The 15384-nt window shown below is 35.9% G+C and overlaps 1 protein-coding gene across 2 annotated transcripts in view; it reads right to left on the reverse strand.

Annotated features, from left to right (window-relative positions):
- Positions 1 to 15384, reverse strand: part of grm4 (glutamate receptor, metabotropic 4) — a 170773-nt gene that overhangs the window by 27209 nt on the left and 128180 nt on the right. For both annotated transcript variants that reach the window (XM_016675731.1, XM_007560794.2), the window contains exons 4-6: positions 6694 to 6829; positions 3777 to 3931; positions 3219 to 3359 (exon numbers count right to left, since the gene is read on the reverse strand). In XM_016675731.1, coding sequence (XP_016531217.1) covers positions 3219 to 3359; positions 3777 to 3931; positions 6694 to 6829 — 432 coding nt within the window. The remainder of the gene's footprint in view (positions 1 to 3218; positions 3360 to 3776; positions 3932 to 6693; positions 6830 to 15384) is intronic.

Raw genomic sequence — 15384 nt, forward strand, 5'->3', positions numbered from 1 at the left:
GTGCTGAGTCAAGAAGATAGTACAAATGTGTCAGTTTGACATGCAGAAGAAAAATACCGTCTTACTTTTGTCATCTGCAATGGAAAATTAAAAAATGTGTTGATTTATGAAATTAACTAAAGACAGACTCAATAAGATTTGAAAATCTCCAACTTTTAGGAGAGAACAATTATTGACTGAGTCAAAAGCTTGTGAAGTGGATGACATTATATTATGCAGGTGTTACCTGATTGAGCCCTACTTGACTGAATTCACCAAAATTTGCATATCACTTTTGAACTACTCAAGCTGCTCAGCTCAAAGTGCTTTCTGCAGGCCATACAATGTACAAGATAAGCTAAATTGCAATAGGTTTACAGTGATAAGACAGGCACCCTAAAAATAAGAGCAGTGACATGAAAAAAACTAAAGAAATCTGAAAATGAAAAAGATGAAGATAAACAGTAACATAATTTAAATGAAATAGGTGTACAGATGAAGACAACTGAATGTGATGAGAGGAATTTGAAGGTCTAAGTTTGTCAAGGTTTCTAGATAGTCAGAAATGAAGAAATCCGATTCATTCCAACAGTCACTGTGACAAGACAACATAACACGGTTTAAAGTTGGGAAAAATTAGGTTGAGGCGTACGTACTAGTTATAGTCTATGAGCGCAGTGACCTGCAGAATGGAGGAGGAGCTTGATTGCACAAGTCTTGTCCTTGTATAGATAAAAGGAACGCTGGGAGATGATACATTAAAATGTGAATTATACATCTCCACTGCTTTTTCTTCACACAATGATGCACTTTATTCCTTGGCTTAGAAGACGAAACAACCTGTATGATATAAATGTTACCTGTAAAGTGAATCCGTAACTGTAAAGCTCCAATATAAAAATGAAAAAGCAATAATGTTTGTTCACCCATTTCACTTTGCTATTAATATATACATATAAACCCGGACAATTTGTACTTTAGAATTTCAGGAATTTGCTCAATAAACACCAAAAGTTCAAAACGCAAAAATTCTGAATGGTAAATTTTAGGAATTGAGGTACAACGCTGTCCTCTCTTGCATTGTTTTGAATCATATACCAACCAGAATTTATGTGCCCTGACGGAGGGGAAAGAAGAAATTACTGTGCTTTCAAACAGAACAAAGCAGAGTAGAGGAAGAGAACTTGCAAAGAGCTCTGAGAGGAATCATTGTACCCTTTGCTCTTAAAATTTTATTATGCCCAGGAGGCTTTTCAGAGGAAGAAAAGGGCAGCAGCAATTTAGCTCAAGAGCAGCCACCATGACTACTGATAAATACAAAAATCATTCACAAATTAAGTGTTCTCCTGATAGTAAAGGATTGCTGAAGGTATTACCTTGTGTTGGTCATTGGACACAACGTTGTGAAGCAAGTTGACAATCCAATATTTAATGGTTAAGCTTTTGTTCACTTGCTACTAATTAGTGGAAATAATGATTGGTTAATCCTTAAAAATATGGAGAAAGCTACTCTGACCCGCATAAAATTGTTTGTTGTAATTGACTGACAGGCTTCATTAGCAGTGAAGGAGAAGTCTCTTGCAGGGCAACTTTTTTGCAGGTCATATTTTCATTCTAAACTGATCATCCCAAACCTTTGTGCAAGAAAGCCGTAGGCAATTTTTATTTATTTTTATTTTTTCTGTCCTTGTTGAAAATTCTGGTTCCTTTGAAGAGATTACAGGAATGCATTATTTGCTTCCACACAGTTTACTCAGACAAAAATGATTGTAGTTAAAAGTTTCGGCACGCAGTAAAAATCTATTCGCACATTTCATTTTTAAAGCGACAAGTTTATGAGATATTTTATATCAGCCCACTTTGCGAGACCAAGAGATTCAATACATTTCCAAATACACAGCTTCCAGTTTGGTCCAGATTTTATTCGAATAAGTCAAATTCACCTCCAGCCATAATTCAAGTAAAGGATTATTCTGAAGAAAGGCCCATGAGTGGCATCCGGATGAGAGACGCCTCTAATTAGAGTTAGCAATAAATTTGTGTCATGTAGAGGTCTGTGCTACTGGGCTTGACACAGTGAAGAAACTGGAGTATAATTTTATGGGTTTTGAGAAGCAGCTGTGTCCATGTTTTATTGTTTTTTGTGCAGCTAATGGATGTTATAATCCATGTGCAGCAGCGGCTGTAGGGCTGTTGCACTACATCAAGTTTCATTGTGAGATCCTGAAACTTACTTTAATGTATGCAAAATCATGTTTTGCATACATTTGATCAGCTTGTATGGTTATATACACGACTGTGTAATTTCGATTGTGGTTCACTTTATGAATAACATCAATGTTTTTCATAAGCAGTAGAGATGGATGTTTGTGTTTCTGTTGATCTGTCAGTTTGCTCGATCATTCTTTTCCCCAGAAAGAATCCAGAAAGCCCTAGATTTGGCAGGAACGTGCAAAATCGAGGGATAGGACAAAGCAGTAGGGCAGCAGGGTTAAATGGGATCACGACCTTAATCTTCTGGTGGGAATTCATAGTGTTGGTCTTGGTTGTAAACACAACAAATGTCAGAGAGGGATCTTGGAAAAGTTTAAAATAATCGAACAATCTCCGGTTCTTTTCTTCTAGTCACAAAATACGGACCAAGTTATGGGGATTCGTTTTAGCTAAAGCAGAGGAAAGCTTAAAAAATGTACAATGTCTATTTTTTTCTGTTAATTTTTGTTCTGATTCTGCACTATATTCCTTTATAACACACTTTAAGAAAAAATGCACAAATGTAAGATTTATATGCCTTGAAATATTAGAAATGCAATCTTGCAAAGCACTAAGAGATAAGAGACAAGCCTGAAGAATCTAATGATTTTAATGATGAAAAAGTTTCTTTCTAGTGAGCTGACTAGATATGCTATTGATTGTTTTCACTGCAAGCAAGGGCCTATTTTTGTGAATGTCAAATACAGCCAGTCAACACATATAATAAGAGAATTAATTTCTCTTACAGAATTAGACATTCCCATTCACTTATTTACATAAATTACATTTTCTGCTATATTAGAAGAGCGTAACTATTCCCCCAGTAATAATTAAAGAAACCCATGCATCCAAAGTGGAGGCACAAACTTTGACACAAACCCACATAAGCATAATGTATTCATGACACAACCAAGCTGTACACTTGGTTATTGATTGAGTGATCCACATTGACCAAGAGGCTTCTTTTCCATTCGTTGAAAACTCACTTGTGCACTTTTTGATGCCAGATCCTTTCTTCACAGCATGTCGACTAAGCTTGCACTGGAAGTTGTTCTCCCAAAACTCTGCAAACCAGATATTCCGTCTGTTGTTCTCTAATGTTCGGCTGATGAAGTACCGATCAAAACCTGAAAGTCATAAGAATTAGAAAGTTTTTGTTATTTTATTTTTTTCCCCAAAGCACAAAAACAAATTATTTAGTGCAAGTTAATTATAAAATACATTAAAAACCTCTTAGCGCTTTTGTGTCAGGTATTAATGTTGGCATATTTAATTTATTTAATTTTCTCCACTCTCTCCTTTGACTTACAGTCTGTGAGCCAGAAAGCAACATTGACAAAACGTCAAAATGCACCCAAAGGGGAAACCATGAAGTAAGGACAATTTGAAGAAGTTTTCCCAGAAGCCCTGAACTTCAAATTAGAGTAGAAGACAAATTCATATTCTTTGAAGTTGCTCTAAGGCTCATCAATTTTATTTTAGATATGATTCGAAGCTACCACAAAATAATGATGGCGCTCCAGCGCCCGTCATAAGGGGAATACCTTTAATGGACTGTCGTTTTGGTAGGATGGTGACGGCACCTTCTGCCATTTCCTCTTGGTTCAGGATAGGAGCACCTTTGGATCCCCAGCTGTCGGAACCTACCCAGATGAAATGACCTGTTTGATTGGCTCTTTTAGCTGCTTGAAGTAGGCGCCTGTGGGATGGAACAGAAAACAAATACATTTTAATATACTGTATATATTGTGTCTAGGTATAAGTGTGAGCAACTTGCAACAATACGCTTATTTTAGACGATGGTTGGGCAGACAGATGAATAGAGTCTAATATCAGACTCCACATACAGCAAAACTGTAAAAAAAAGCCGTTGCAGCTTGTTGCTTGACATGGATAGTTCAAGTAGAATTTGGATGACAAAGAACTAAAATTTAAAAGTATCCAATATGCCAGTTTTAGCATAATCAAACCTTATTAGATTAAGTTTTAAATTTATTGTAAATAATAATAATAATAATAATAACAACAGATAACAGGCTCTGCTGTAAATGTTTACTGAAGGATATTTCAGATAGAAATGTTAAACAAAACCAAAAAGATTTGGCATGTGAAACATTGTATTTATATTGCTTTTAAAAAGCAAGAAAAACAAATATGTGTTTCTAGTCTTTGCCCTTACCATCCCCACTGTCTTTTGCCCAGTACAAACAAATGAAAACCAATTTCTAAAAACAAAATAAATCTGACAGTGCGTTTTAACTTTTTGAGTTTACAGGATGGTTGAAGTGTTTTAATTAACATTTGCCAGCATCTTATTCAATAATCTCAATTTTAACTTGTGCACAAGACATACTTTCTCAACTATAATTGTAATAGATTTTAGATAATTTATGTATCCTTATAGCCATCTGTTTTTGAAAAAGGCAGTATATCCCACAGTCAAAGTGATATTTTTAGGGGTTTAAATAAGTTATGTTAGAATATTTTACAATATTTATGTTCTGAGACTTTACTGAAAACATCCTGGATCAGGAGCAGATCTTATAATAAAAAAAGAGGCAGCTGCTGCTGTGCGTGCTTGTACAAGGGGAATCTGGCACCATTTAATTATTAAAAATATGTGAATATTACAACTTACAATACAAGCTCTTCAGAGTGATTTCTAACACAGAATGTAAACACTTTAAAGAAGCCACACATTATGGCTGCAGAACATAATGTGTAATCCTAGTCAGGGCACTCCTCTTTGTTTTATTCAAAAGCAAGTGAGACACAAAATCCCTTTAAAATTGAATCAAATGTCACCTATCCATGGACATTTACAAAGTCTTCTCAAAGTCATAAGTTTATTTTTTGTATTTGGAGGAATTGTCTTTTAACTTGCATGAGTTGGATGAAAGGTTTTGGTGTTGTTACAACAGCTTGCTGAAATTTAGGCCCATGATTCACCTTCCTGGCTGATAAGATGCTGCTTCAGTATTTCCTCATAATGTTCTTTCTTCATGATACCATATATTTTGTCAAGTGCACCAATCCCTCCTACAGCAGAAAACCCAAACAACATAATGCTGCTACCCTCCACTTCACACACACCTGAAATAAATCTAAACTGTAATATGTTTATGTTTTGCTTTAGGAGTAATGGCTGATTAGCCCATATTGGTTGAGAAGTTGTTTTCCTGTGCAAAGTGACTTTTTTAACAAATTCTACCTGCAACTTCTCTATGTTTGTGTTATAAAGTTGGTTCAGCTATTCTGAGACACAGAGTCCCTCTTCTCCCTCTCTATTATGGATAGAAAGGACAGCATCTGTGGCCACCCGTGGCCATATAGAAAATTTACTCAAGGATGTAGCAGTCTAGTGGGTTTATAAAACTATGTTCCTGATATTTCTCCTGATTTGATTTATTTATTTTTTGCCGATGTCACAGTAGGAAGCAGCAATGCATGTGTCTCAATGTGTCTCTAGTTGATTTAAATATTGTGAATTAAACTGGCATAAGTCAAGTCATTTAAAGTCATAGCAACTTCATTTTACCTCTGAACATGAAAAATAACAAAAAAATATTTTTTGCATCCAATTAATTTAGCATTTAGCAAATGTGAATAATTTTTGAACTCTTGCCTGCAACAAGAAAATGTTGTATAACTTAATGTGAGGGGAAAAAAGTATTTTCAGATGCCATGTTTAGTTTTCTCTTAACACCAAAACAAAACAATATATGCATGCATTTGTTTGATTGTACTGGAAACAATGTCTTGTTATGACTCGGTCTTGTCTTTCCTTGTGCAGATTTTTGAGATCATTAAGATGTTGGACGGTCATCTCAAGGATAGTGCAGTCATGCTGCACTGTGATCCCACTGGCCTTTGGTAATTACTGTATATCCAGCCTATTACCTGTTATCAGGACTGGCTTAAGTCAGTGAGCAGTGGGACTTCTGACCCAGACATCAAGATCTCTGCCCACTTCCATTGCATATATGCTGACCTACTAACTGTTTGCTGGGAAATATTCTCCTCTAAGAAAATCGTGCTGCATGTGAACAAAACAATCACTTCCTTAAGATTTTTTTTTAAAGATTAGATAATAATTGGCACTATAGTCATGCATTTTTTAAAAATTTAACACAGACAAGACATGCAATTATAATAGAAACAGGATAGAAATAGAATTTGCACTCTAATGAGTACTTAATATTACTGTATTGACTTTAAAAAGATTTCCAAGTAAAACCTTTTGCAAGTAAAACCTTTGAAAATCTTAATTGCCATTTGACAGAGAATGGTGTCGATGTAAATGGCACTTAAGATAAAGCAACTAGTTTTAAGTACTAGTTTTAAATTGACAGTATCTTGAAAGTATCCAACCATAGCAAACTTGTAAGGATATAATCAATATGTTAATCAACAGTACAACAGTAATCAACAGAACATTTTTACACTCTTCACTTTTCTCACCTGATGTCGTCCTCGTTGGCAAAGATAATAACCACTCGAGCGTTGGGGTTCTCACTTAGCCGGTGAATGATCTTGTCAAACTCTCCAACTCTTGGTTCACGTGGGATTTTCACTGACTGGGATATGCACAATCCGCCTAATTGGAAGAAAGAAAACAGATTTTTTGACATTTAAAAGACTCAGGTATTGAAAAATTGATTCCCCATTAGTTCACATAATGAGTTTTTTGTGGCAGTACTAAATTTTCTCCTATGGTTGTCGTTTGCAGCAAAGTGTTGCCTTTATGTCTTTTAACAGCACAAATCTGCGCCCACTGGCTATTGTATTGGGTGACATGGTTCATCATCCTGCTGGAAGAAAAATTCAGGAGATGAGCGTAGCGTGGTCAAAATGGTTGGACATAGTCAGCAACAACACTCAGGTAGCCTGTGGTGTTTGAACAATGCTCAACATTTTTTTCCAATCTGTTATTGTCAAATTTAGTTGAGCCTGTGTGAATTATTCCCTAAGCTTTCAGTTCTTAGCTGACAGGAGTGGCATCTGGTGTTGTCTTCTGCTAAATTTGATGCCTTGGCATTCTGAGATAATATTTTGCATATATCACTATGAGAAATGTCTATTGCAGCTACTATTGTCTTTCTGTCATCTCAAACCAGCCAGTCATACCATTCTCTCCTAACATATGACACCAATAAAACATTCCCATATACACAATCACCACCGAAAGAATATTCTGTCTTTCTCTGACCATTTTCTTGAAACCTGAATGGTTGTGTGTGAAAAACACACATATATCTTGAGATGTTCACCCTGTAATCAGTGGGTTGCCGGTTTGAATCTCCACTCCATCCATCTCTGTCATTGTGTCTTTGGGCAACAGATCTCACCTGCCTTGCCTGTTGGTGGTCAGAGGCCCGTTGCATAACAGCCTTGCCTCCGTCTGACTGCCCTAGGGCAGCTGTGATTACGGTACTATCCGTTAGCTTGCCACCATCAGAGTGTGAATGTGTGTGTGATTGAGTGAGTGACTGAATCTAGTGCAAAGCGCTGGGATCCTCTGGACTTGATAAAGCACTGACTGTTCAAGTAAAGGCTATTTACCATTTATATAAACTACAAAAAACTTTAATATAAATACCTGCTTAAAAATAATTTTCAAAAGATGCATTTAATTTGACAAAAAAAGCTTCATCAGTATGCAAATTTTACTTGACTGAATATGACTGTAGATCCCCAAATGCACTGAATTGCTGCCATGTTATAGGATGACTCACCATTTGTGTTAATAATCAATTGGGCAGGTGTACCGCATAAAGAAGCTGACATTTTGGAGTTGTTTAAGATAGTTGCATTGATAAATACTTGCAGGTGCAATATTTCTCAACATGAGTGACGTAAGGTATTAAAAATCTTTCATCTGGCAAAATGGTCCAATTAGGCTATTATGCATCCCATTAATTCCCATTACAGACTTGTCAGACGGTCTGGGAGAGTCTTGATTTCATGAGTTACTACTAAAATCTGATAAAAATCTTCCATAGCATTGTAACATTTGGAAGTATATATATTTTTCCAACTGCAATCTGGTTTTATTTTTCTGTTTTGTCATTTTTCTTGTTCATGTGAACAACTATAGTTTACGGTGACCTTTTAAGTTCTGCTGCTTGTCTATTGATTACACAGAACCTTGAAAGCAAGGCAGAAAATAATACATGGAATGTATTTAAAAGCTTTCATTTCAGATAAAACTAGTCAGTTTATTTCTTTCTAGGAATGTTGTGTCCAATGGCATACTTTTTTTGGCATTGGCATGCACAGTAACATAAAACATCCCACAGTTGCAAACAGGCAAAGGCCGTTTAATTCCTGATGGAACATTTCAACAGAGCTGTTTTGTCACGCTGCCAAAATTCCACAGAGACATATGGATGATAATGAATTTCACTCTCACAGCTCTGCAGAAAGCTAGCCCAATGAGGAATCGTTGCAGGAATAACACGCTTTAGTCCAGTTCAAAGCAGCCAGCCTCATTGTATAAAGAAGGTCAGAGTCTAAGTTGGAAAATGGGAAATATGAGTAAAGTATAGGGAAGTCCATTAAATCAACAGTGGTGTTGTGCTTCCTTGCTCCTAGGAACAAAAAGCCCTTTCCAGTTAAATCAGTGAGTTGCTTGAGTCAGTGACCTGCACTATTGTTCTGACTGTACAATGAATAAATTTAATCATGTTTTCTGTTTTTCCTCAAATGTCTGCTTTCTCTGTTCCACTTGTTTCTCAGAAAGGCAGTGTGTTTAGTTTTCTTGTGGTCATGCATGTCACAAGTCGAAAGTGACATTTCTGGATTATGTGTGTCCAGTCGGCTGGCTAATGGATTAGCAGTTCCTTCAATGAAGAAATGCATTCAGTCTTTTCTGACTGTACAGGCTTATGTTTGTGTTTACTTCCTGGGTATGTTTTCTGTTTGTACTGTCAATCATTGAATGAACCATTGCTCCCATTGACTGTTTACTTCTTAAGGGTGTGCACTACTTATTGTTTTAATTGAAATTACTTATGTCAATATTGAAACAGTTTACATTAAACAGGTACAATACGCATTTTTCAATAAGTCCACTTTTCTCTATTAAGCTGTTTTAATTTATCTGATGTAATATTCCAATCTTAAATGTCATGTTTGCATTGGCTGGTAGTGGAAAATCCATCTAATTAACAGAGATAAAGACTTTAAAGCATCGGTCTGTGTAAATAAGGACTGTGTAATTACTTCATGAATAATGTGTTTAACTTAGTGAATTAGGTATCTGAAAAAACCCTTTTTAATAAAATGATTTCTTGAAAATATATTTACACTACACACATTCAGAATAGCTTAATATAAACTGGATCTTTTTTCCTGTAAAGTGCCTTGTTTGATGTATTTTCAAATGTTTTATCTTTCATTTTCAATATAGCTGACTTTTTGAAGAATATTTACATTTCAAAAATGTTTATATTTCAAAATTATTCAGTTTTCTTAATTCAAAGCCGCTAAAGATACACTGAGCAAATGATGCTGTAGTATCACATATGCTGTGTGCTGAAAAACTGTTGAAGTATCTGGTTTCTTTGCTATGTCTGCCATAAATAGCTCAGAAGACAGGGGTTGCAAAGTTACTAAATTGCTAATGGTTGGTCAATAATTTTAGGATATTGTCCATGCATCTGTAAAAGCACGCTGTGGAACTGAAGAGAAGTAAAGTTAATGTTTGTACTCCATGATGTGCTGTTGATTGTGGAGTCTTTGATAAAACTGGAAAAAGGTTTATCTGTCTACCTCTCTGTGTCATTACACCACATGGGAAATTTAGCTGCAGCATATCAGCAACTCTGTTCCCAGAAACTCTATCAATCACTCGATTCAATGTGTTTGCCTCACTGGTATTTTAGTCCCCCATTCCCTCAACATCTGCTGCATGGAAGTGGAGCACTCATCCCTTCCTCTTTCTCTTTTCTTGCATAGAGCACAAAACTGGCAGCAGCATTGTTTATCCTCTGGTGAGAAAATCAGAAGGACCAGGGAATGTAAAACCCGCATGTGGGATTTAAAGTACCCTAAACAAGAGCCTGCCATGATCCTTGGGGTGTTTGGGTTTAAGGTTTTGTTTTTGCTCATTTCCCTGTTGCTCATTTATATTTGATCTATCTTGCTCAGTTTGTATTTCTGTGTGTATTATTGCTAGGAAGGTTCTGCCATATTAGTTATTTCCTTCATGTTTATTATTGTGTTACGTTTGTACATCTTGATTTATTTCTATTGGATCTGTCTTGGTCTTTATCCCCTAGTTTTTAATTTCTTTTGCTGCTTAGTTCAGCTTCCCTCTCTTACTTTCTCTGCTTTACTTCCCACACAGCTGTACCACAACTCCTCTGATTAATTCCCTAATCAATTTCCTTCCCTGCCTCAGTATTTATCTCCTGGTTTTTCTTTGGTCCTTGCTGGACTTTTCTGTTAGACTGCCTGTGCTCCATGACCTGCTCTTCTCCCAGTTCCTCCTGTAGGTTCTGCTTATTCATTATTTAAGTCAGTCTCTACTTCAGAGTCCTTCACAACCTCAACATTACTGTTGAGATGAAACTTTATCTTCACCAACTTTGAGTTGCCGTTTTTCATTACTATTTCCATCTATCAGTTAATGGGGAAAGCTGCCTTAAAGTCTAATGTTTTGGATCCTTACTTGTAGAAATTTGTAATGCAAATCCATTCTAAATTGTCACTATCCAGCAGTTTAAGTGGGTTTTAATTGGCCTAGTGACAAGCTTTTACATTAAATATTTTCTTTCAAAAACATCAACAATGTTTGTCTGAAGATGTCTTTTTTAACCAACAAAACATTCTGATTTTATTAATACATTTGTCATAATATAATTAAAAACTCAGGCCTTTTTTTTTTTTACCTTGTCTTTCCTTGTATTGCTTTCTTTAAATAAGACCAGCTTCCACAACTCTCCACATTTAATGCTCTGTCTTTATTAAAGCTTCACATCTGCTAAAAAGGTAATGACTGAGATGAAACAAAAGTGTGTCTTTTATTATTATTTGCCATCATTATGTAGAACTAATTTTTCACTTTAACATTAAATTGTTTTTTTGTACTTTTTTTGACAAAAAAGCCACATTTTGTTAATCAATAAGTGTTGTTTTTTGTTTTTACAACATTTTAACTAAAAAAACAAAAAAACAATAAAAGTGTAAATTGTTGAAAGGAATGAATACTTTTTATAGTCACTGAAACTGCTTTTAACTGTCTTCCAGACAAAAGAAAAAAAAATCTGGGTTTATTTGAGTCCATCAAAACCACAACCTGGAGGTTCTTCATTGCTGAGTGTTGCTGCAAATGACATCATCAGAACATTGAGCACAGCTCATGCACTCCCATGGCCTGCACACGTTCCTACTATGCTGCCCATATCCATGCCCACTTCAGTGAGGAACATACAAGAAGGGAAAATAAGAGTTATATGAATGGTAACTAGCATTTACAACTACAGAGGAATGTTAAGGCTATGTGATAGCTGCTTAAATTCAGAACGGCCACATTTTACTTGCATGATACAAAGAAGAAGTTACTTTTTTTTTTTTTGAGGGCGTAGTGTTGACAGAAAAATTACAAAGAACATGTGTTTCGCTAACACTTTCAATTTCTAATTGTAAGAAGTAGCACTAAAAAGGCTAAAAAGGCTGATGGATTGCATTGTTCCACCAGGGCTGTAAGAAGAGCAGACAACAAAGCAGCACGGAGCCCCTGCCCAGACCTGACATTAACATGTGTCATGGCTGATTCGGCTAATGTAGACCTCGCTAAGCACACCCATTCACACCTGGCATTAAAATCCATCATCAGTAATCAGATCACAGTAACCCACTTTACATGCAAATAAACAAATGGCCACAACATGAAGCGATCGTCCTCAAAAGAGATCAGAATAGATGTGTACCCTCTCAGGTAATTCAAAGAGCAATAAAATCAATCCACTAAACCTTGATTTACCATGTTTTTCTCTTTGAAGAGAAACCAAGTGAGTTCATAAAAAACCCTTGTAATTATTCCCTCAGAATAAGTTTAATTTTAAAATATGTATTCAACAGAGAGACTTCCAAGGGTCTATTGTTTGAGGGAAGTCATGTCAGGTCAGTGGATTGTCCCAGGACAAAGTGAATTCAGATTGCAAAATTCTTGAGGTCACAGTCAGCCCAGGATGATGGAGGTCAGAAGAAAACTGTCCTCAAAACGTCTTGAGTAAAGTCACACGTGTTTCAGGGCTGTTCAGATATGATTAACTCTCTAGTGGCAGGTGTGAATGGATTCAGAATTTATCTTTGGGTGAAGAAAAGTGATAATTAAAAGAATGCATGTATAGAAAACTACTGTGTTCATTTTCAGGAACTGATGTATCCATTTCATCATTATTTTAGATGCAAAGATATTTTAGAGAATTAAAGAAAATTGTTTTTTTTCAAGCTTTAACAACAACCAATTCATAAAAAATAACAAGAAAAAAAATGGTTCTGTAAAGTAGTCGCTGTCCCTTTTCAGGATAGTTTTATGATGGTATTTGATAGTAATTTGCTTTATTTTGATGAACATGATTCAGTTTTATGTAACTCTGGAAAATCCAATTTATTTTAAAACAGCAGTGAATAAATCTGACCCGGTTCTATCATAAACATGTTGGTTCAGTTGATGTTGTTTGTTCCGTAGATGTAATTGTAATCACTATTTTAGTACATAACGTAGTGTTTTTTTTTTTAACCTGATGATGACCAGTTTATTTCCTTCAGCAGAGCACAAGTAGTAACATTTGTAGGCTCTTTCCTGGAACTTCTTGCTAATGTGGAAAACACACGTATTTTGTCCTAAACTGCTCTTAATGTCTGAGCTGTATCTGCAATCCTCTAAAAATATCAGTTGCTTTGGAGACTGCTAGTCTCCTCTCCTGAGTCCTTCATTGTCAACCAGTCTCTGCTCTTCTAGTAGCTCGGAACAATAATATTCCTTTTCATTTGACACCGTGGGGAAAAGAGAACTGCAAGAACATTAAATATACTGTAGCTTTGAGGATAATTGCAGCATAGCTCATGAGTATTAGTAGTGCTGCAGAGGAGCACACCTACTGGGCAATATGGTGAAGGTGTAGGTTTATACTGTGTATGTAGGCTGCTTACTGAGATGCTATTAGAGCAATAGATACAGAAACATGCTTTAATCCACAGCTGCAGAACATTAAAATTGTAATCCTCTGACTATTTTTAAGCACTTCATCTAAAAAGCATCCTTTCTAGGTGTTGAACAATATCTCCCTGGTTGTAAGGCCTTAAGCTCAGTGGATGCTTCCACAGAAACACTTGAGAGAATTTTAAAACACATTATGCTGGATTGTAGTGCCTGTTTTGAGGGGGCCTATATAATACTTAACATATTTTATTTAATACAATAAATAACATCATAACATAGAGTTTGTACTGAGCTCCTAAAATCACTCTAGTAATTTTACACTAATGAGATTGGCCATTATACTTAATTGAACCACAATTATTTTTATAGTCAGTTGGTAAACAACTGCAATAATGATCCGCAATGACTATATTTGAACTAAATAGCGGCGAACTAAAGGTTAAGATAGCGTTCAGGCTTTATGTGTTATCTTCCCCTAAATAAAACTATGACATAATAATATCATTAGAAACCCAAACAAAACATGCTTTATGTTCCCTGTTGGTAGTAGTTTCTTTCTAAAAACACATTTTGTGGTCAACACATGAAGAAGTAAAATCCATTTTGTGAAACTTTGTAGTCCTGTCACATCTATGAGAAATGTGTGTCCTTTATGACATGTCCCTATATAGTACACTGCTTGTGCACATAGATGGTGAGAACAATGTAGCAATGCTCTACATCAGGGCAGAGCAAACAATCACCATCTCCTTTTTCTATACGGAGATGCAAATTATGTTCTCTATACACAATTTATGAGTGTATAGAAGGGGTAAAATAATTGTTGCTGAATTAATGAGAAAATGAGTCGAACTGTGCTCTCATACTCACTGCAACTATTTGCTACGCAGAAATGAGTGAATCTTGACCAGCGTAGAAAAAGTGTTTGCATAATGTACCATGAGATCAAGTAATGACATTCCCCCATTGCTCTAATGTTTCTGTGGCCCTCAAACATTTCTGCATCACTTTGATAACACTTAGAGAAGTTTTAGGCATGGCATTTTTTTTTTCCAAACATGTAATTATTTCATAATTCCACAAGGCAGACAGTATTGCCCAACTGAAAAGCCCATATTTTTATTGTCATCACACAAGTAAAGTCCCTAAGAGCAATAGACCTCGTCTGTGTGAGGTGTGGTTCTTTTTGAAGCTGCCTTTGCCAGTAAAGCCGCCCACACCCCTACACACTTTTGAGCTGTCAAAAATCAAGACAGCATCAGATAACCAAAGGAGACATGCAGTGGGACTATCAGTTTTATTCTATTTAAAGCTGCTACAAAGAAATCCGTCTCATTTGAATTTTAAAGAGTTGCACAACACGCCATGTGTGTTAATGGCAGTAAACAATATGCACGACTTAGTACAATGAAATAGTCTTGTTGTGTTTTTGCCCTTGATCTACCAACCAGCAGGTCACACCAATACACAATCAGTAATTTGTTTGTCACAACCTCAAGCCAGCTAGCCCATACATAAGCTAGCTGTTGCTGTGAATACCCTCAGTGGCTTTAATGCAGCGGTGAGTTAACTTTAACATCCCACACCATCAAAGAGACAGCAAAAAGATGTCTAAGTCCTTAGCTTTAAGTGTTTTATAAATGACTCTCATAATGCTGTGAACTTCTTTCACTGTACAGGACTGACAGCAATATCAGTCCTGTACAGTAAAACCGTTAGGTTGTCATTAATACGGTACTATCCTATTATCATTATTAGACACCGTTTCAAAAATATACTGCGAAATGAAAATCAGTTCTTTGTCATCTGCTCACACCAAGCAACGATAAATGCTATATACAATGAAGGAGGTACATTATAAATCAGCATATATCGGAACCACATGGGTGGTTTTCGAATTAAAGGACAGAAGATGAACAGTTCCTATTCCACCCCCATATCACTTCAATTTATCTCTATTATACCAAACATCATTGTCG

The sequence above is a fragment of the Poecilia formosa genome, unplaced genomic scaffold (genome assembly GCF_000485575.1).
Source record: "Poecilia formosa unplaced genomic scaffold, Poecilia_formosa-5.1.2 Scaffold120, whole genome shotgun sequence".
NCBI classification, from domain to species: domain Eukaryota; kingdom Metazoa; phylum Chordata; class Actinopteri; order Cyprinodontiformes; family Poeciliidae; genus Poecilia; species Poecilia formosa.